Raw genomic sequence first — 23,581 nt, 5'->3', positions numbered from 1 at the left:
AAAGAGGACAACTTCCTATTTACCACATTAAACCAATTCTGGTTACTTACCCTTTTAGGCTATTGTCTCCACAGGCTCTAAATCCTCTGCACATAGTCAAATCTGTATAGACTATTTTGATGTCTATTATAAAATATTTTTATAACCAGCATGGAAGAAATAATTACATAATAAATTTTACACAGCACAATGCATTTCAAAGGAAGGTAAAAACAGGTGTTCTTCTATTTGTTTCAGTTGCAATGCAGGCATAAAGGAAAATTTAAAATAATGTCATACCTTCCAGGGCAAATATTCTCTCTCCAAGTGCTTCAACAATGGTTAAAAGAGCTAATTCATCTGAGACATTGAAAAAATGCTTTTCAGTAGGCTTACTGGCAATTGATTTTATTTCCTCTACAAATTTCTCAGTACTTAAATTTCCCCTGCTGTAGCTGCCAAGAATCTAAAGAGAATTAAAAAAAAACAAAGAAACAAAACAAAAAAAAAGTCAAGCATACATTTTATAACCTGTTTAAAAAGATATCATTGAGGCAAGTTGTCAGAGAATGGTGGAAAATCATATCTGACCTTAATTTGTTTTGTTAAAACCTCACTCAAATTGATTTGAAGCCATTCTTTCTCAAGGAGAACAGAACTGTGTGATGGCGCAGTTGTTTTTTTGAAAATACCATTTGACAGGAAACAAAGCAGCAGTATTGCTATCCTCAACTGTACTTTTCACCCCTTCTTCACAAAACTGTAATAATTCATTCTCTGATTTGTTGAAGTAGGCCATAATTTTGGGAAAAACCAACAAAACACTTCCCAACCCAGAGTCCAGTTACACTGGCTTCTGCTTAACCACCAGTTCTTATCATAACCTGCTATACAGGCAATTAATGACAAGTGGATTAGTCATAGAATAGTTCTTTATTCTGTGAAGATTTGCCCTACAAATACATATAAGAACAACACTTCATTCAGTGTTAAAAACTTCAACATAATACAAGACTTTAGATTTGGTTTGCAGTTTTAACAACACTGCTGTATTCAGGATACCTCAGAAAAAAACACCTCATTTCACTTAATTCCCAGACAAACAGACATTTTTCATATAAAAAAAGGGCTCTATAGACTAAATTTGATTTGAGGGGGAGACAAAAACCAAATTGCTATGCTGTAGCATTTTAGCCCACTGGACCAATTCATATTTAGTTCTAAACAGGGATTTTATTGCTGAAATTGTTGCAGTGTCAAGGACAACTTTTTCTTTAGTTAACTCTAATTTTATGAAGAAAACCACCAAAAATCTGTGTGCTGGTGGACTCAACTTTTGTTTTATACCTTTCTTTAAATTAAGTACAACTTCTTTCTTTAAGTTTTATGGTTTCGTACCACTTTATTTTACAAAAAAATAAGACAGCAAACCAAAGAAAGATAGCAATGGAGAGGCAACAACCAATGTCCCTTCAAAATTAACAGCAGAAAATAGAAGATTTGTGTATAAAATACACAAATATAGTGGAGTGTTAACATCAAATCCATAACTAGTGCTTTCATATTTCTTGATATGGGTTAACCTCTATTCTCATTCAGCTACTGTTTGCTTAGCATGAAAATGACAGCTTTAGAGTGCAAGCATACAACACAGACATAAAGAACAAGTATTTTTTGATGGCTTACATTTGCTTTTTTTAAAAAACAGGTAGTGTTTCCATAGAAGTTGCTTAGAATTGTATTATTCCCTTTGCTCAGCGTTGCTTTTAACAAAAATTATTTGATTTAAAACTGTCCCTCAAACTCTTCCTCCTTTTTTCTCACACAGACACACACTTATCATCACAGAGGACAGACAAATTGCTTTTCTTATATGCTATAAAATCAGAAAGCAAATTTTTAATGTTTTTTTTCAGCTTTTTCCACTCTGAAATAATCATATTTCCATAAAGATTCTGTGAAATGAACTTCTAAAACTGAAATTACATTTAGAAGATGAAACATGCTTTTAACATTCTGAATTTTCCCATTAAATTTCACTTACAGCAATAGCAAATCTCTGAATGTTTTCATCTTCACAATCATCAATCACTTCTTGTAATCTATAGTTGTCATGTGATTCCCCATCAGTCACAATAACCATTACTTTTTGCACTCCTCTTCGTGCACCGTGAGCCTCAGTAAAAGCTTCTTCCCTAAAGGGACCATAAAGCGTTTTGGAGAAAGGCAATGTCAGCATTTAGCACATGCATCATATTTGCATAGCCAACCATAAACTACAAGATTTTATATTAACTAGGAAGCAGGAAATGGAGATTAATGTTAACCATGAACAAATACAAACAACTGCAATTGGAACTTACGTGACAGTTCATGGCCAAAGTTTCACAAGCATTCATTCATCATTCACTCACTTGACAGCAATAGCAGAAAATACAAATCTGGATAGTGAAAAATTCTTCCCCTCTACAAATAAACTTCTGGCACTTTAAAACAACTTTTGGCATCTTAAAAAAAGACACAGCCTACACCCTACATTTCCAAAAACTATGTAGAAAACCCTCACCTACTTCCACCCTACAGCAGCATTTCAAGTGGTCAAACTGTTTATTCAGCTACCAGCACACCTATGTTAATTAACACTGGGTGTTGGGGACGTGGCAGAAATAAGTTGCAGGTAAAGGGAGGGATATTGGGGCAACTACTTCAATTCTACAGTTGCAGATGGACAAACAGGCTCTGAGGTTTTGGGCAGCTGTTTGACCAGACTCTGGACCTAGCAAGGCAAGGCTGGATTAAGGCTCTGAAGGAGAAGGAAGGAAACAAGGCTTCCTCTTTTCAGAAAAATACCACAGAATTCTAGGACTGGCCACATGAGTGAAAGCTGAAATTTACCACTGAAAATGGCCAAAGGGGGATGACTCTGAGAACAGAGGAAGCTTTTGATGGCAGTTTCTGTATATACAAGCCTGCTGTAGTTTGTGGTACACAGGGGCTTTCTGAACTAGATGTGGTTTCTGAATATTTGGCAACTCTCAACTGGCTCTGCTTTCATGAACTTGTTTGGACTCCTCAAGCTTCTACTTGTATCTCAGGAAAACCTTAATATATAAGAATTCAATTGTACACCACATCAACAAAACGTTGGTCAGATAATCAAATTGTTGATCTGCTTATTTCATTAAATGGTTGTTTGTAAAGAGTGAATGCAATCTTTTGCAGAATAAAAGCACACTTCTGTGATGGAAGAAACAAAACCAGAAAAGAAAACAGATACCAGAACAACGCTGTACAGTTTGAAATTTTCGGAGAGATTTCACATTTACTGTCTGTTCTATGAAAGTCAGATTTCATTTTTCATATAAAAGAAGCATTTCTAAATATTGCTATTGCTACAGCAGGTCTTTAATCTCCCAATAATTGAGAAACTTCAAAGACTTAGGATATAAAATTTTTAAGCCTTCTGAAAAGTGTGGGCCCAAACATCATAATGTTCAACTTCAGAATGAAAACAAATTAAAATTAAAACTCTATTTTTTTGTTTTTCCTCTGAAACACTTGATTTTCTTCATACACAGTTGCTACCTGCTCTATGTGGACATCAGATATTTTCAGCTCCTTGCTTAGGCCTACAGTCTTGCTCCATATCTATTATATTTTCCTAATTCCTCCACTCACGTGACAACTGCCTTTCATACTCAGTTGCTGTAGGTGCTGGATAGAGTCTGCTTATCCACCTGATAAATCATGCTTGCTTAGCTAAAATGAAGTCAGACGTTAGCCATGCCATGTTTTTAACACATAAAATCAGAATCACCACCCTGCTCTGTTTGTTTCTCCCACACGCAGGACAGCATCTTGTGTGCGTACCTGGCCGTGTCTATTCCCAAGGCTGTCATGGTTTGTGTGCCGCCCCGCTGGCGTATTCTTGAGGCTGCAGCCATCACATCTTCTGTTGTTGAATATGTATTCAGGTAAAATTCATGGACTACAGTCTGTCCATACTGAACAATTCCAACCTGAAACACAGAGTTCACGTTTGAAATCAACGGCCCTTAAAGAAAACATCCCTGCCTCTTACAGTAGGGTAAATGTCTGTTTGTAATTACAGCCAGGGGAAGAATTGAACTCTTTGCATTTCCCTCAGGATGAAACACCTATATGAGTTTGAGCAAGGCTAGGTAGATGACAGTCTCATTAAACATTTTGAAGTTTCTAAATTGCTTTTATTAGAACCTGGAATAAGGTCAAAAGCTGTCTCAAGCCCTTGCTCTTCCTGGCTTGAGGCAATCTGGATGGGAGCTCTGCTCTCTTCTAGGCCAAGCAGACCAATGACCCAGCCATCAGTCACAATTCCTCAGAAATGTTTTCCTCATGGCACACAATGTCATGGCTCATTCAAAACTCTCTCCATTCCACTCAAATATAATATTACTACACCCCATACTTTATTTACCCTAAATTGAGCCTAGAAACAGGAAGACCTAGTTATTCTTATCTTGATGAAGACAGCAGGGACACCCATTACATGCATGCTCTCCCAGCAGGAGGTAAGTTGAAGTATCACCTGACAAGTACCAGAGGGTAAAACATGAAGGAAATGGTAGCTTTGGGATGGGGGAGGGTAATGTAAAGCCCATAGATGACCTTAGCAGAACAAGTCTTTGTCTGGAAGATCAACACATGGGATGTGCAATAAGCACAAAATGCTTGAGGAACCTTGCTGCAAAACCAAGAGTGGAATAAAAAGATGAGCAATATTCTTAAATATTAATTTATTTCTCCCATTCATCTCTGTCAGTTTTAATATTTTGGCAGGTTCCTGACAGCTTTTACTGAGAAGAAGCCACACAATGTTCCATTAGCATATTTCAATTTTACGTTACACATGGCAATTTATAGGTGTTATTTAGGATAATGCAGTATTGCGTGGCATTTATATCTCACTCATCTATTATTAAAAGCACTCTAGCATTAAGTTATTGAAGATCAATAAGACCTCTGGGATGTTTTTGACATCATATTACTTTAGAAGTGGCTTAGTGTGTACTTTACAATTGCTTTACAGGATTTTTTTTTAGGTATTTTCATAGCCTCTCAGATTCTGCTAAGCATTTGTTTGCTTGTAGCAGAAGGGTTAGAATTGGATAAATATTTCACAGTAAACATCAATAACATGATCATTATGGAATGGTAGTTTTAAATTATTATGGAACTATAATTATATTGGCAATTATATTAGCAAAATCTATCCCACTGAATTTCCGTATTTTTTGAAAACACAGTCATATCTGTAAGAACTAATGAAGGCTCAAACTTATAACAAGTTGCTGCCTTTCAGATATTTGTCTCTTGGAGGTATGCCCTCTTCTATCTGCAGCAGAGAGAATGCAGAGGCTGCAATGTTCCTGTGAGTAGCAGGCTATTAACCCTGTTCAGTGTTTACAGAACCAACCAGTGTCTCATCACTCAGAACACTCATGTGGCACTGAATAAATTACAACCTGAAGATGAAATTTTTAACCTGTTCCCTCCAAGGCAACTATTTTGTTGCATGCATCTAAAGTGACATACCACATTTTCTGAATAGGATGCTTTTAGTCTTTTAAAAAGACTGCTGTGAACTGGTGATGCACAAGAGATTTACAATGATTGATTTTCTGGAGGAGTAACGGCTTAAAAATTCCAGTGCCGTGCACCAATTGTAGCCAGAGACTATAGTATGCTGGAAAGCTGTTTGGTGTGGATTCATGGCTCCTTCTGTGCAGCTTTTGAGGTACCAATAATGAAATCATCTACTGACTGCTGCCAGTGTGAAAAGCATCTGCCAGTCTTTCATGATTCTAGAGACCCATGTCGGTGTTGTCATTTTCCTAAAAAAAGATTACAGGCTGACATTGAGTTGTATAATTTCCTGTTTGAAAGGAAACGTCCATGATCACAGCAAGTACACATTTTGAGCATTTCCTTCTCAGGAAGTGAATGGGAAGAACATCTGAGTCTGAAAACTGCACTGTGCAGCATAGCTTGTAAATCAGGAAGGAAGGGGGGCATGTGGTTATCTTATGGGATACAATTGTCATGTGCGACCCTTCCTAAGCAGTAGCTTTAAAAATGCTGGTCATCATGTTCTACATATTCCACAGTATCAAAGATGAACCATTCCCCAAAAAAAGGTAACAAAAAGTCTCTGAGAAAATGCTACTGGGCTTCATGTTCCAGTCTCCTACAGGATCACAGGATGATCACCTTGCAAAATTAGAGTTATATTCTATTAGACAGCAATGAAGGTTTGAACTTTTGTAGCCTTTTCATCTTATGAAAAACTAAAAGTGATACATCTACATGATGCAAATGTGCCTTTATGGGACTTCAGCAAGCCCCTAAGAATGATGCTTACAGGCATCGTATGTTTTGATTTACTTGTTTAATTTATATCTGGAAAATGCAATACTGCTACACAAAATGACATAATTCTGCTCTACTCCAGAGAACCTATTATTTTTCCCAGCATTACTGACCATAATCTATTGAACATTCCTGTAATTCTTAAGTTTATGTTCCCTTCCCTAGCATTCCATGGCTTTTGAATTACACAAGGGAATAATTCTTTAATTGTCCCCAGTTCCTGTGAAAAGTGTTGTACAAGGGAACAGGCAAGTGATGGACTGTTCTACTTTGGAACAAAGCAGTTCTCAGGGCTACGATTTATTGTTGTTCTTTAAATGAATACAGACCCTTATTTGGAAAGTGCATTCTGGCTTTCCCAATAAATTATTAAGCTAATCAATTTGGCAAAAACCAACAACTAAAATAATAAAATGAAAGGAAAACCATTTGGTATATGAAATCATATGTTAGAGTTTTCAGCTTTGGGATGTGGAGAGAAATCAGGAATATTTTTGGATGTACTGATACTTAATGTAAAAGAAAAGCAGAGATGCCTCGGGTAGCATTAATGGACAATATATTTTTTCATAAGGAGATCTTTTTAAAGGCATCTGAACAAAAAAAAAAAAATTCTCCCACATTTTGTTTACTTCAAGACACAAGTTACTTAAAACTCTTGCAAAGACCTTTCTTTATCCTTAATCTTTGTAAAATCTCTTAAATACACTTCTGTTCTTCTGAAGACAAAACTAATCATAAGATATGACATGGCATGACTTATTAGTGTACTGATACAGTCCCTTTGGAGACACAGTAAAGTACAGGCCAAACATCTATAACTGCCTATGTCATATAATAATGTAAAAATAGAAACCGTCTACAGATTTCTGAAGGCCTTTCCAGCATAGCTTTAAAGCTAGAATTGCATTTATTCAAGTATTCTGCTTTCTTTTTTGTGAGAAATCCACAGAAAGTGACTCATATGTAAATGATTAAAAAATCTACCTTTCCATAGTAAAAAGATAATTATCTCCAAAACAGTTAAAAATGAGGCAAAAAAAGGCCAAGAGAAATATTTTGATTTTGTTCCTACTTCTACTATTTCTACATAATTCCTCCTTCTTTTTCCACTTTTCTATCATCACTTTCCATTTACTTTTTTTATCCCAAAACTCAAGATATGCAGCTTAATCATCAGTATGGTGTTGTAGATTATCTGGAGAAGAGAATGAGGAAGAGAAGGAAAAAAATACCATAAACTTTGATTTTCTGCATCTGAAACTTCAGGCTTCATTTTTAAATCTGCCAAACATGGGACACTGAGCAATTTCTCTCAACTTGCTGCAAGTCTAATGACCATTGTTCATTAAGGAGGTAAGTGGGAAAAAAAATCTCAAAAGCCTCTAATCAAAACAGTTTTGAACAAGTCACACCCAATCTGCTAAGGAGTTATTCTGTAATCACCTCATTCCTTTCCTGTGCAAAACAATCTTAAGTCAGTGAAAGTCCACTAATTTCTACATACCCAGTAATAAAAAATTACATTGGAAAAATCAATTTAAACAGACAAAAAGTAAATTATTGTTCCTATGCTTCTCTTCTGGGCTCCCTAGAGGAGAGGGGATAAAAAAGCCTGCTCTGCTGTTTCTCCTGTTTCCTATTGTATAGTCACTTAAACATTTTTTCTGAGAAAGTAGACAGAGTGGGTGGAGGACAGAGTATAAATTCATTACTAACTTCAGATGCAGCAGGGTTCCTAAGCAGGGGGCTCAGAGGAGAGGAGAAAGATGAGATGGGGAAGGAAGAAGGTAAGAGGGACTGAGAAAATTCCACTGAGCTTTTGTTGTCCATTTCCAGCTTTTCAGCCTCTCTCCTCCTTATCCCATTCTTATCTTCCTCTCAAATGTTTCTGCTCTGTAGCAACCAGATGCCAAAGCTGACGTCCTCAAGTGAGTGTGTGTACGTGTGAGAAGAGGGATGCCAAACTGTGGGCACAAGGGATTTTGTAGGTGGAGATGGGAGGTTGCTGGAGTGCTGGCCAGAAAGGGACCTATTGTGCACCAGCTAAGCCACACAGATGAGGCAGTATTCCAAAACCGAACATAACAGAGGTGTGGCATTGTAAAAATTTAGGAGTTGCTGGGTGAGGAAGAGGAGTGAGGGTGCAGTGGAATTGATTGCCCTGCGTACCACTCCCATGAAGTCCTTTGGGCAGAAGACAGTGATGATTTCGACGCAGCCAATGCCCCAATTTGGGAAGTTCAGATTAAAGTATTTCAAAATGATACATGTTTGAGTAATCATCTGTTTAAGGGAACAGAAAGAATTTTTTCCTTTCTGCTGAATTTGACAAAGTGTTTTTCCTTCTTCCTCACAATATCTGAAGAAGAGTGTGTTTAAAATAACAGGATATGATTGCGATGTTGACAGTTTGTAAGTTATTTTGTCAGCCAGTGTTCAGTATAGACAACAGAGGACCTGGGTGGTAACTTGAAAACCCCAGTTAACATGGAAAATCATGCATAACTCTCTGCAGACAGAGATATCCTTTACATCTTCTCACAGTCTCCTTTATGAAGGCAGGAGCTGAATTTTAGGAGCTAATCCAAAATTGCAAAACTGCCTGTAGCATATAATTTATTACAGGAGGCCCTGGAAAACCCTTGATTTTGGAAGGTGGAAAATATAGAAAGGAAAGGAAGAAACAGTTTCTTCTGTTGCTGTTAATAAAGCTTTTTGTGTTAATATGTATCCCAGACTCAACTGTTTTCCCCTTCCCAGAGTTCTTTTAGAACTGATATTTACATAATCTGTTAAGCAGTGTGTGGGACATATGCCAGATCCTCAGGGGGTAATTGGTCATAGCTCCATTAATTCTGATGGAACTGCATTGATTTATAGCAGCTGGGAATTTGGCCCTCTCCACTTATTATATAAATGCAGCTTCTGCCATTAATAACATGTAGCTAAACAGCCACTCGTTAATTAGGATCTCAACGTTTAAAACCTGCATGCCCAATGTTCCCCAGTACTAAGAACACTGCTACAAAAAGCTTACAATCAAAGGCTGTCCAAACCACACATGTGTGCTTCAGAAGAGCAGAAATGACCTTTGTGCAATGAAGTACAAAGGAAGACAAGAAGGGGCTGTGGAGAGGAAGGAAGTGGGAAAGGACAGTGTTCAAGCAGCCTCACTTAATGCACTTAACTTTTGTCTCTAGGTTCGAAAGTTGGTTTCTCCAGACTGCCTGAGCAGTGGGGGGAGGGGTAGTCTTCCTGACATTGCTGCTTGATGACTGAGTACTGACTTAGTTGTGGTTTCAGCTATTTTGCTTTAGTATCCTGCTGCTCTAATTTCTTGGAATTGAAGAGGTCCGTAGATGACACTATTATACCATTTCCTGTAAGCTGTTTTTTCTTCTGAAATTAACATAAAATATCTACCATGTTACCTGTGTTTGCTGAGGACCTATATCCATGTTTCTCAGGAGGCTGTTCAGAAAGTCTGTGACACTCTCCCATGGATAAATGCTGTTGGACCCATCAAGGACTATGACAATGTCCAACTGGGTTTTACACTCTGCAACACAAATTGCCACATAAGAATTGACAGTAACAAGGATCAGACTTCTCTCACAGCTCCAGCTACTTCTGTCATTAGTAACAAATGTATATTATTCTGCAGTGTGGCTGAACTGACATGCTTGATGCCAACTATCATTCTTCAACTTTTGCATTGTATTTCACATGGCTTGTGTTCCCTTTATCAGGAAGGAGTTTTCTTGTAAGCAGAAATTTAGGAATGGAAGAAGATCACATAACTGGAGTATTTACCAGTGACACCCTACTTTTGCCAATGTCAATCTATTCTTCTACAAGTTTTTCAAAGGACCATGTCTTTAAGATTTGTATGCATATTACTAAACTGGGTTTGTATTAGGTCTCAGTATGCCGTCATTATTTAAAAGGAGTCTTTTGGCCATAAGTTAAAAACATAAGCAACTATTTTTAGCAATTTTGTTTGGATGTTACATAGCACTGTAATGATTGTTTATACTGAGATAAATTCCAAAAGTAGGAAGAATTTAGGTTATATACAGACAATGAAAACATTTACTTAACTTGGTAATGCTGGTAGCTAAGTTAAGCATTTCATTATATTCAGTATGCCTATGTGTATACATTTGTCTTGTTTGGCACTCTTTATTTTTGGACACACGGGAAAATTCCTGCAGCATGCATACCTTGCACAGATGGAGCAATGGCCCCAATGGTTTCAAAAGTGGAGCTGACATTAGAACAAAGTCCAGTTGTGTAATGCAAACGTCCACATTTATAAGCATAAAGTGGTCCACATGCCTTTAAAAAATAAAAAAGGGTGAAATGTTTTTGTTATGATATCTGAGAAAAAAACAGACTTTTAAAATTAGCAAAAAGTTCTTTCTTACCAGAAACCCTCCTTTTGGGTTAGTCACTAAGGTTGTTCCAAGAGTCATGTTTTCTTTTACTTCCACAACATTAGGAACTGAAGTAGAAGCTATAAATAGATTAAAATGTTAAGTATTTGGGAACATGAAAACAAAATGTTAAATTATATATCCCCTAGTATGGAGCTTCCAGCTTCTAAAATAAAACCCAGACTGACACTGGTTTCATCAAATATTTTAGCACCCTTCCCCCTCGTTCTTCAACTGCAACAATCAAGAAAAATTTCTGAGACTGGCTTCTATCCCAGAAAATTTGTCTGGGTTGCTGTCTCAAATAGTTTTCTTAAACCGCAAGAAAAGAAAAAAAAGTAAAAATAACAGCACAATGAAAACAAGATACTACTACGCACAGAGTTTTGTTAATTAGGAAAAAAAAATTCATTTTTTACCTTGTCTTGCTATGACTGACTTATGAGCTTTTCTATTTGTTACTATTATGTTGCATTACTGACATTTTGGTTTTCAAGGAATAAAAGGAGATAAAAAATATCACAGCAGGTATATTTAGTGAAGTTCATATTCAACTGGAATCTCCTTCCAGTCTACATCAAGTATCTCTTGACTTGACCAAAAAAATTATTAATATTTACCTTTGGCAGATTAAGATGCATCAGCCTAGTTACATTTTCATCAAAAGCTTACTGATGGCATTATGGAGGCTCTTGAATTCAGTGAGCTTTGGAAAGGGCAATCCATGAAATTACAATCCAAGACCTTCCTGGCTCAGTGGCCAGGACTGCCAACCACAGTCAACTAACGTCAGTCATAATAAAGTTTTGATAACACAACCACATACCCATTCTAAAAGTATTAGCATGTTTTCTACAGGATAGTGAGAGGCTTTAGAATTATTTTTAATGCTACAAACACAACTTCCTTCACATTTAGCTCTGGAGCCCCAAGCAAATTTTCACTAGAAAAGCTGTGACACCACTTCATTTCCTTTCGTACCTGGTAAGTTCAGTTTTATGCAGGGTGATGGGCTGTCCCTTCCTACAGGGCATTTGTAGACATCGCCTGTTCTTTTCTCAGGTTGGCCAACTAGTGGTGAACCAATAAGTACCCTGCAAATTAAAAAAGTTACCTGAAATGTCTTCTTTCTATCAAGGGACAAAAGTGAGCAAATAAAACTTACAGAGAGAGAACAGCTACAGCAAGCTCCACACTAGCAGTATAGGGTAGAGAAAAAGAAAAGTATCAGTTATACCAGTCCAGATGCAAGAGAAATAATAAGGACATGGAAAGGAAATGTGCCTATATACCAAATTACAGAATAGAATAACACTTAAAAAACCCCAGAGGAAAATAAAAGAAATATAGGTGGGTAGAAAACAAGTCTTAGAAATAATACAGAAAGAAAGATACGCTTTATTTAATATGTTCTTGATTATTACAAGAGCTTAGATGAAAACCTATTTTCCATGCTCAGAGACCAAATGCCAAAGAAGAGGTTACAAGCACTCAGAGGAAGAATTTAGTCTTAAATAATGTGGAGCAGCACTGTAAAAGACATGTTCTTCCCTGTCATTAATAAAAAAAGGTTATTGAAACAAATTTCAAACTTGTAAAATGCATAGAAGCTGAGTGTACCTGACATCCCCTGGAAGGTGATCAATAGTCATCAAGTTCATGCCCCTGTGCTGTTCCTTTCTCAGAAAGAAAAAGCCCCATGAAGAGTGTTACGTGGTCTGAAAGGCTATTTATTTTGTCTTTTTGCATGAGGGAATCCCCACGTTATTGAGAAACAGCTCCAGTCAGGTTCAGAGACCATTTGATGCTGGAAAGCTCTATTGGTGCCCTACAGGTAGCATAATAGTAGCAGAAAAATCCTCTCAAGGCTGTTTTGTATATTTTTAACTATCAACTTACAAATTTTCTGCTTTAAATACTGACGTGCTGAAAGCTTGACAACTTACAGGAGTTCTTAAGTTCAATTTCAGAGATCTCCAGATCTAGCACACTAGTTTATATCACTGTTTGGCTACTGGTAGATCTACCATTTCCAGCTCATATTATTGCTTGCTTTTGAAAGGTCTCAGGACTGCTTACAACAATACAGCTTACTTTGCAAAATCCCAGCTCCTAGAATGGATTCCATTTCCTGTAGGTCTAAATTAGCTCAAAGAAGGTCATTCTTCTTATTCTCTCACAACCCTCATAACAAATGTGTATTTAAACATCCTACAATTGCAGCAGTCAAGAACTAGCACATTCAAAAGCAGTCTTTGTGGTTTCATTTCTCTGAGCACTGTGTTGCAGTGGTGGTCAGACTCAGAGCCTGGCAGACCCAGCACTCGCAGTGGTGATTGCTCACCACAGAACAGTCTGGCCCGTCTGTCACACAGACTCCTGCTGCCTGTTGTTCCTGCATGCTGCAGGAGTCCCTGGGTTTACCAAGAAGTGTCAAAAAGGCTCTGGGAAAACCAGAGCCAGCTGCAAAGAATGATAAAGATCTCTTTCCCAAACCTTTTACCATACAATTGTTATTTCAGTCCTCCAGCCCAGTCATCAGCCTCTGGGATTTAACAAGGGAAAAGCATAGGCAGGTGTTTATCAAATGACCAAGAAGCAATGATATGGGTGAGCATGCCAAAATGCAGCCTCTACTTAGAACAAGAGGAAGGAAAAGAGAGGTTATGATAAAGGCTCCAGGTCCCCAGTGCAAATATATTACCAGTTGCAAGACATACTTAGCCCTCCAAAAGGGAAGACAGAGGGAGTACTGTACTAATTAATATTTCGACAGGTAAATCTCCCAATCAACAGAATTAAAAAATTCAGTTTAGACAAACCCTGACAGAAAACTTTAGAAAAAAAAAAACTTAATGCAGAAGTAATTTCATTGTAAATACATTAACAGAAGTAAAAGGTAAAGATTTCATTTAGTAAATGGAAAAAACAGAGCTCAAAACACAGTACTTTCTCAGCTCCATCAATGAGGGAATTTACCCCTTTTGTGAAGTCATTTATGTCTTTGAGGACATAATTGGAGGTATGCATACAGATCTTTTTCTCTCCCAATCTTTCCAGATTTCCTAAGGGCTGTGCATAAGTTTAAGAAATATGCCTGACAGAATCTGACCCTAACTTGAAAATAAAAGTACAGCACCTGAGTCACTGAATACCTGATAATTTGGAGTGTTCAGTTAAAAAAAAAAAAAAAAAAGAAAAAGAGCTTACCATTTCCCTTCCTCATTTTCATACTGTTGGACTGTGTACCCGAACATGTCTTCCAGAGGGCCACTGAAGGTCAGTGCATTTTTCACATCAACATTGGAAGTGCAAACAAGGTGAAAGAGAGCTTTAAAAAAATTAGTATTTAGAAAAAATTAGTATGTAGAGTATAAATACACCCAAATACATCTAAGAAACCAACATTCACTAATGACTTAATGAAAGGTACAAGACTTTGAAAGTGGCATTGAGGCACACATATCACAGCTTGTGAGAGATTTAAAACATACTTCCTCACACACAGATACATAACCAAATTCAGAGTTGTTAGCAACTGGACTTCTGTACTCCAAACATATTTTTCAAACTCACATCACTCATTTTAAAATCAAATCCAATGACATTAATTAAAACTTTTGAGAATAAATAACTTTTTAGTTATTTATTTAGTTTAGTTTAGTTATTCTTTTAGCTCCATTCACTTCTAAAGCAAGAATTTAATATAGATGTTCCCTCATTCAAGTAATTAGTTCTAAAGTTTACTTAAATTGAGAAATAACTAGTTTTTAACAGAAAATTTTTGAACAAAAAACACATAGGAAAAGAATGAGGAAAAGCTTTCAGATGTATTTAATTTTATTCTATATTAGAGGAAAAAAAGTTTACAGTTTTCTCTTAATTCCTGTAAACCATTCATATTTGGAAAAGAATAAAATAAATTTTCTACACAATCTTTTGCTGATCTCCATAGTACCTATACGTGATTATTTGCATAACTCTAATAATTGTGCATTTAGGAAAAGTTGCTACACAATGGTGATCTTGGACTATGAGGAGATCAATGAAAAGAGCAAATGCTTCTTCTGACTGATTTCCCATACCCTAAAGTTCAGCAATCATACCAAGGAAAATACTGCAGAAATTTGACTGTATATCCAGTTTCAGAAAAACTTGAGATATAGGGTAAAAATCCAGCTTGAAGTGATACCTATAACTGCAAAGTCCATTAAGAAGCATAAAACACTATATATAAAAATACATGAAAATTATTTTATTATTATAAATTATTTTAATATATAAATAGTATAAAACACTGTATATAAATAAAAATAAGGCTATTTATGTTTTGTTTACTATTTCTTATAGTGATCTATTCCACCTTTGTCCTGTAAATCAGTTTTGAAACTGTAAATAAGTTTCAAAAGTAACCACTGACTCTGCTGCCGCAGACCTGTATATTTAATTCACAAAAGTAAAAAATTAGGGGAATTTGTAGAACATTAAGACTGCTTAAAAGCACAAATATACACAAACTTCATTTAATTTCAAAGAAGCATTTCATGATCATTTGCTGACACTTAAGAGTTACATAAAAATACCCAAATACCCAATACTTGCTGCATGTCAAAGCATCTAAATAATATCTAGTTACTGAAACACATCTGTGTTATTCACCATTGAGTTGACAAAATTCTCATGGAAGGCTTGTTACTATAATTAAGCTCCCAAGTGGTCAATGCTAATCTGTCTCTCTCAGCATCTTATTTCCTGCTTCATGCAGTAAAATTATCACAGAAGACCATTTGTCATTTAGTAAGTATTTCCAGTTTCAATGGACAGCAAAAAAAGGAAAAGTTTAATTTGTGTTATTTTAGTTTTTCTTCCTCCAGTCAGAACCAGGAAATATAAAGAAGTGAAAAAAACCAAAACAGAGATTAGTACTTCAGAAAATATTCTCTGCAAGTGATAAGAAAAAATTAATCATTGACAGTCTGATGGGAAATAATTAGTTGGAAAATAATATTGTCTCCCTTAAACATTTATGCTTAAAGAAATTTTGCTATGCCTGTTCATGTGCAATAGGCATTTTCCTCCCCTATTCTCAGTCATTCAAGTATAATTAAAATTAACAAACCCAACTTTTAGGAATTCAGTCAAGCTATCACTAGTTCAAGTCTTCTTTTGTTAAATTTCAGTAAAAATTGAAATCTACTACTAAAAGAGTAAAAACAGTTGCTATTATTACTTTTCAAACCATACAAGGGATTGCAACTGTGTCATTTACACTCACAATCTACCTCCTAGACAATGAGGCAGTACTAATGAGTCACCTGCTAAAGTAACTAAGTTCATTATTTAGTTCAAGAAGAAATGTAGAAGCAAAATATACTCATGTTAACTTCTCTCCTAATGGTCTCCAGAGGTCTGTTCACTTTAGTCTCCGAACAAGAAGGGCAGAACATCCCTCTAGAGGTCTTTAGAGGCATGCTCTTCCCCTTTCCCATCTTATGATGATGTTCAACATGTATCATGATATGAAATACCAAGGCCACAAATTCCAGCCCATTTGCTTTCTACTAAAGCAGCCGAAGCTTACATGTGCCACCTGTACTCTGTTCACTTCACCATGATACCCTCCACCATCATTTTATCATCCACTGATAGATGAGGAGTTTCATCACAGTGATGTAGTATTGACAACCATGGATTTTTATTCTGTAGTCATTACAGGAAATGGTCTTGAAATTTCCTGAATTAGTTATGTAACTTTTACAAATCTCCTAATTTTAATGCATGTGTTTATAATCCTCATAGTTACAACAGCTGAAAATATGAAATGCTAGTAAGTAGATGAATAAAAAATGCCAGCTATTTACTACCAACCACCCAAATCCTCATGCTTCAGAATGAAGTCAAATTAGAATCAACATAATAATGCTTTCTTCTAAAAAAGTAAAGATAGACGAACCAAAAGAAGCTAGATGGGCCAGACTAGTCAGAAAGGAAACTGAGGTGGTAACTCCACACAGCAGAACAAACCTAGAGACCTTACTGGCAAAGAATCCTTTGGAGGCTAAATGTAATGAGCTTAATAGGGATCTGAATAACTCAATGGAAGACAAAACCACTGCAGTTTACAACCCACACAGAATGCACATCTGGTTCAGGAAATCCCTTTAGTTGGAGATACTTGGAAACTGGAAGAGCAGTGTTACATATGATTGTCTGCACACATGATACTGGACAAAACATGATCTTGATTGGATCCAGTATGGCTGTACTCTTACTCTTTCATCTTCCCCTTCTGTCTTAGCCAGAAGTCAGACACTTTGAAGTTTGACTTCATAGACAAACGGTTTGGCATATTTTAATATGCAAATGTACTGCATGGCCTTCTCTGTGTTCTATGTGCTTTAAAACATCATAAGCATATTTTTTTTGTGTTAAAGTAAGGGTCATGATAAGTGATGTAAAATTAACTTCCAAATAATAAATGTATTTAAAGGCAGCTTGCTGCATTTCCCACAGATCCTGTAAAAGGAAATCTTACAAGCCAAAGAGATGTTCAAATCTGCAGATGGTAAATGGAAAAGTGGAGTTTATTACATTACTACATTACACATCTAGCTATCAATAATCTACTGATTATTGTTTATGGCAACTTGGCTTTCATCCTTTATTTAATTTTTTAGTAGAGAAAACACTGTACAGTGCTAATGATTCAGAACATTTAAAAATATTATTGATTGTGACTATGAAAATTGTGTTATTAATAATACCTAGCTTGAACTCTTTCAAATTTCCACCTTCTGTCTAAGATGGCATACATTCTCTACTGTTTCTAGCTAACTTGTGAATTAAGAGAAGTATTGGCAGAAGCACTGGAAAAAGGAGAAAGGAGAACTACAGGGAAGTTGGAGAGGATTGTCCTCAGAATTATGGGAATTAAGGAGAAAAAACCCATTTTTTCATAAAGTACATAGTATTTTACTTAATCATAAATAACATTGATAAAATAAGATTTTGAACTATTTCATGTTGTGTTAACAGAATGACTGCAAAAAGATCAAAATTGATGGATACAGTTCAGAAATGCAGAGTATAAAATTTTCTCAAAGGTTAAAACTTCATCTTCATGTTCTACAAGAAAGAAGGCACTGCAGAAAACCTGGGACAATGTCCCTCTCACTACTGATTTACACTGAGCAGAACATGAGCTGATACGTGTACCATTCTTTGCTTAGCACAGCTTGTACCTATACATGAAAAGTTAACACTCAGTCACCAAGACGACAACACAAATATTATTTCTATTACAAACCTGGAGTAGTAGCTCATACTTGTCCAGTAGCCACTAATAAATTCTTCTCTGTTTTATTTAATGAGTTCTTTTAACTAAACTTTTGTGCTGTCTGGAGAGTTACTCTGCCTCCAAACCATGCAAAACTAGACTTTTCTGGGACTTGTTCACAAGCATATTGCCTGGCTGGCCACTCTAACCTTACAAACACAGAATTGGCACCCTTATTTTCCTAAAAAGATGGATATAAACATAAGCCAAACTGTAGAACAAAGCCTAACACCTGGTTCTTTACTGATGAAAAATAGATCACCACAAAACACCCACAATAAATGGCATCATGAAGACCAACTTAGACAAGAGAATAAATTGAGTTACAATATTTTAACTGTGTATGGTCTGTAGCAAATAACAACTGAATCCTCTATAAATAGAGATGATCCCAAGAAATACAAATGTTTTCTTTCAAAAACAGGAAAGGATGAATTTACACTTACCATTGGACAAGGCTAACACACTGGCTAACACTACTTCTCCCTGCCAGCATGTGGTTAAAAAGTTTTTTGTTTCATTTCACACTTACTGCTATAGCACTTCAGATGTTTTTATCAATTCATCTGCATTTTGCAGGAGACTGAAACAAAGCAGCTCTAGGTGCACCAAGGAGCACACCAAAACAAGTAATGTTTTTCGTAAGTATGCACAATTGGAAAACACTGGAAAATTAAACAAAAAAAAAGTTTAAAAAATAAGACTGTCTCCATCTTGGAATATAAGAGAGAATGCAGAAATTTAAGCTGGAGACTAAAATAAGATTAAAATGCTTTATGGAGTTCTCATATCTTTATGTATCTTTAAAATAAATTAAAAGAAAAATTGCCTTAATGTTTGCACACAATGTATTATAATCAATGTTGTTGTAAAGATATTTTAAAAACCTGCAAACAGAACAGGTGTGCAATACAGCAACAGGAGACTGTGCATGTGACCACAATGTACTGAAAGCTGTATGTGTAATTAGAAAAGATGTCCTAATTGTAAGACAGTAACTGACTGCCTCTAAAAGTATTTTACATTGATGTTGCAAAGACTACCTGTCTCATCATCTTAGAAAACCTTAGAAACAAAATTTCAACCTGCAATTTGAAAACTCTTGAGGAAATTGATAGCACAGTGTGTTGGCACCTGCAAGCCTGAGCCACAGCTCTCAGCTAGCTGCAATCAGCTGCAGAGAACAAATTGTGTCCTCCAGTATGCGCAGCACTGCGCCTCGGGAAATGAAATCTCCTCACAGCTGGATCCTTTAGCTGCACCAACACAACACCATGCACTTGGGCCAGGGCTGGGCTGCATCTGGCTGGTAGCAAGGAATATTAAAAGTGCTTCTACTTGCAAAGTCATACCCACAGAAATGCTGTTTTTAAAAGAATGGCTCAAACATGTAAGAGTGGAATATTTACTGGACCAGCAAACCTACACACTATTTTTTTGCTTCACTTGTGATAATGTCACTGCAGAATTACACAGCCTTTTCCTGTGAAAAAGAGATTTAGCCACTGGCATGCCAAGTGGAAGAAAATACGACAGCAGTACAATTGCTGTCTGTGAGCTCAGAGGCCACAGTACTCTGGTCTTACTGTGGAAGGCCAAGGAGGCTGAGGCAGGAGTTCTTGTTGCATTCAGTTCTGCCTGGCTAAATATCAACATATTTCAAATAAAGCTGTATATATATTAAAAAAAAAAATCAACTTCAGAAACTTTTTCAGTAGTGCTTAAATCGAGCCTTTTATTTTTCAGGGCTACAAAAGAACTTTTGTATGATTTTGCCTCTGGCATTTTTTCTTTAATCTTTAACCTTTGAAGAGCAAAAGACTGACTTTCTGGAAAGAGACTGAATAATTAATAAACCACTTCTTATTAAAAGTGGATAAATACCACAGAAGATTAAGAAATATATATTTGAAAGTAATTCCAGATGCAGTAGCCAAATGCTTTTCAAAACAAATTAAATGCTTTGTACAACCCATTAAATAAAGCTCTCTTTGCTGGTTTTGTCCTAAGTATTTTGTGCTGGAAATTAGCTTTATAATGCAGTATCAAGTCTGAAAATATACTGAATCAATGCTTTGTAATGTCATACCAAATGAATAACACAATGCAACAGGAAAAACTTTTGGAAATATAATGGCAGAAACCAAGAATATGTCCCCCACTCAATTAGCAGTAATCACAATAAAACTATTTTGTGCAAAATTTGGAAAGTGGCCCTCTCATCATCACAATCCTTAGCACTTTGCAGTTTCCCACAAAAGAAAGAAAAAAGCGTTAGAAATATGCAGTCACATACAAAGAACTTTACGAGGTCTGCTTCTCAACTTGTACAGATGTACAAAGCCTTAGCAAATTTAGCAGCTTGATGGAAGTGAAACTCCTGCAAAATGTTTTATCTTGTTTCCAATCACTTCCAGTCCATCTTCTGGATGTAGTTCTTCCATAAACACTTAACTCTACACAAGTCCCTACAATTTTTTATTCCCTCAATGTCCACCCTCCTTTGCTTTCAAAGACCATTCCTCATGAACACTCTACTGGAACTTTCAGCTCCTACCACACAGCTTTATGTGTAAGCCCCATATTCCAGGCAAAAACCATAGCTAAAATAAACATGTACATTGTTTTCTGAAATAAAACCCATCAGTAAGAGTCAAATAGGACATTTAATTTTGTTTTCTACAACCACTTGTTCAATTATGATGAATCCCAGCTTTTCTGGGTGATGTTCTGTAAGCTTTCGATTATAGCCTTCTTGAAACCAACATGGTAGGTCAAGTACACCTTGTGCTGCAGGAAACACAAGATACCAAGCCCCAAAGCCACTTCTTCCACAGTGATTTTTCATTTGACTTCATACTGCTAGTTAGGCTGTTTTTCCACACAAGCATACTTTATGTATTACAGGTCAATTTTGTTGCTCTTAGCCTAAAAAACACCCACCTAAGTAGATCTGATATGAACCTTACTGTTTCTTTTAAACAGTATGATGGTAATTGAGTATCAAGAGTGTTATTTTTCATATAATGTGAAATAATTAATGAATATTTCTAAGTTTTCATTTCATGTTTCCTACAAAATTAAATTCTGTGACACTTGCTTAATGGGAGGAAGCAATGTGAAACTTTTTTTTCGTTCTTAAGCAAATAGCTGCCATACCTTTTCTATCTTATCAAATCATATATATCATGTCGCTTTGAACAATAGTTCCTCTAACTTTCTGTCTATGATTCAATCCAAAGATATACCTGGCTTGTGCAATAGGTAGCACAAACGATTGAGAAAGTCAACCTATCACTGTCTGGGTAAAAAAATGATATGACCATTCTTATATAGTGCCACTTTATTATGGTTACCAATTGGTTATTGTAAATGTATCTTTGAATCAGAGGTGCATTTTATAATACAGTTTTCAAAACAAAATTTACTTCAGAGTTGAAGGTCATGAAAAAAACACATGCAAGGCTGTAGAATTATTTCAAGAAATTTCAAGGCAGAAAGTGTAATATGTGTTCAACAGTACAAGTAATTTGTGATTCAAGTGAGGTTTTTTTTTTTTTTTGAGAAGATGAAGACTGGTGACTTTCATCATCATGCAAAATGGCCGACATCTTTCACAATTTTAGCATGCCAGTATAGAGACTAATAAAGTCCTGAATACTCATGACACTGGTGAGTCCTTTGATGTGAGGAAATCACTACTTGTCAGTGTTCAAATGTGAATTTAAAATTACTTTGTCTACATATGTTTAAGTTTCTTTTGAATCCATGTTTTGTACTTGTTTTTTTCCTTAGAAACTTCAAGTTATCTTTGAAAAAAAAACCTATCAAAATGGAGAAAAAAATACTAAACATTGCAGACAAATCGATGCACTTCTGAAGGTAAATATATTGCCACTGTGCTGTTATTTACGTATTAAAAAAATCTAAGTAGACATTGCAACAGAAAGGGCTCGCAAACAAGTCACTCTAACTGATAAGCCTACGCTTCACCAGTCTACTCCATCAAATTTAAAACCAACTACCCATAAAATGCCCCAGGACAGAAATTCCTTTTAAACTTTGTGGGAAATGTGATAATCTGAGAATTGATGCAAAAATAATGCCTAACTGAAAACTCATACAACTATCGCTGCCAGGATAGTTCCTTTCTCTCCCTGAGAAGGGACCTCTCAAGATTACTCCTTGAGGAATTAAAAGACTCCTTGCAGCAGCACATTCTCAGTAAATGATTAACAACATGCTAAACTCTGACATGTTAGCTAAGTGCTACAGAGGATTGATTATGCACTTACAATCCTTTGGACATAAGCATTGACCAAGTCTAGAACCAGGAGAGGATCTAGCTGGACCTAGATTGATTCCTCTGTGAGAGGAGTTTAGAAAGCAAGTGAGTCCTTTCTGAACCTCATGACACAACAGCAAAGTCTCCCCAACAAATTTATCTGTCTCTGCCCTCTATGCTGTTAATAGTCAAGTGTACTTTGCCATCAAATCTTGTTAAATCACCATCACATTTAACACTGAATTTTGTCAACTCATTGTTCTATATCAATAACATATACTGGTGTTTCACTATTATGAGTGAAGTTCATCACTCCATTTGTGACATGAATGAAGGAAATTTTTTTTTTCCCTAACTGACTTGATTCCTTTACCCTTTCATTTCCTCCCCCAGCTGTTTTCAGAGATTTTCAGGTAATTTTTCTCAAAGTCTTAAGCTAGTGCAACTTCTTCCATTCCTTTACTTCACAATGACTACTAACTCCTGTCTTTCATCACCTTGGGCTGAGCATGATCATTGGCTTGCTCTCAACCAAATCACTCAAAGCTTCAGGAGCAGAAGAAATCCTCCAAAAGAAAGTGCAAATACCCTGATATGACCCTTTCACATCCAGCTAGCTAGAGCATCAAACCTAAGCCAGTTTATACATACTACAACAAAAGCACAGATTGTCTCTATAGAACACATCAATATCAATTTGGCAGTGATCTAATTTCTTTTGGACTACAATAGAAGAGAAAGGATTGAAGCTTATAAATACCTAGTTTTTCCTTTGGTCTTAAACAATTTTGCTATGCAGTGATTTTGCTGGGGGGGGGACCAAAATGCAAGAAGAAAGTTTAACTAAACAAAAATGACAGAGACAAGTGGGGCAGAGACACACTTCAGAATTAAATCTCAGACATGTACAATAAAAGAAAAAAATCAACTTGCAAAATATAGTCAAGATGTATACAGCCAACTCACCTATTATTTCCCATAATAAAACAGCTATCATAATTTTCATTGTAACACAACAGTTCATTTTATTTGAACCACGTTCTAGTACAGTAAGTGGAAAACACTATATTTCTGTAGCTTCTTATGTCATGGCTACATAAAGTAGAGTTCTGTTTCCCTGTTTGTATGCATTCC

At 36.1% G+C, this 23,581-nt stretch overlaps 1 protein-coding gene across 2 annotated transcripts in view; it reads right to left on the bottom strand.

Annotated features, from left to right (window-relative positions):
* ITGA1 (integrin subunit alpha 1) overlaps positions 1-23,581 on the bottom strand; it is a 71,325-nt gene that overhangs the window by 28,241 nt on the left and 19,503 nt on the right. For both annotated transcript variants that reach the window (XM_068177275.1, XM_068177274.1), the window contains 8 exons: positions 14,037-14,157; positions 11,808-11,920; positions 10,818-10,906; positions 10,614-10,728; positions 9,822-9,949; positions 3,850-3,998; positions 2,024-2,174; positions 280-445 (listed from right to left, as the gene is read on the bottom strand). In XM_068177275.1, coding sequence (XP_068033376.1) covers positions 280-445; positions 2,024-2,174; positions 3,850-3,998; positions 9,822-9,949; positions 10,614-10,728; positions 10,818-10,906; positions 11,808-11,920; positions 14,037-14,157 — 1,032 coding nt within the window. The remainder of the gene's footprint in view (positions 1-279; positions 446-2,023; positions 2,175-3,849; positions 3,999-9,821; positions 9,950-10,613; positions 10,729-10,817; positions 10,907-11,807; positions 11,921-14,036; positions 14,158-23,581) is intronic.

Source organism: Anomalospiza imberbis, chromosome Z (assembly GCF_031753505.1).
Source record: "Anomalospiza imberbis isolate Cuckoo-Finch-1a 21T00152 chromosome Z, ASM3175350v1, whole genome shotgun sequence".
Classification (NCBI taxonomy): domain Eukaryota; kingdom Metazoa; phylum Chordata; class Aves; order Passeriformes; family Viduidae; genus Anomalospiza; species Anomalospiza imberbis.
The sequence above is the reverse complement of the archived record's forward strand: the minus strand, read 5'-3'. Positions and strand labels throughout refer to the sequence as shown.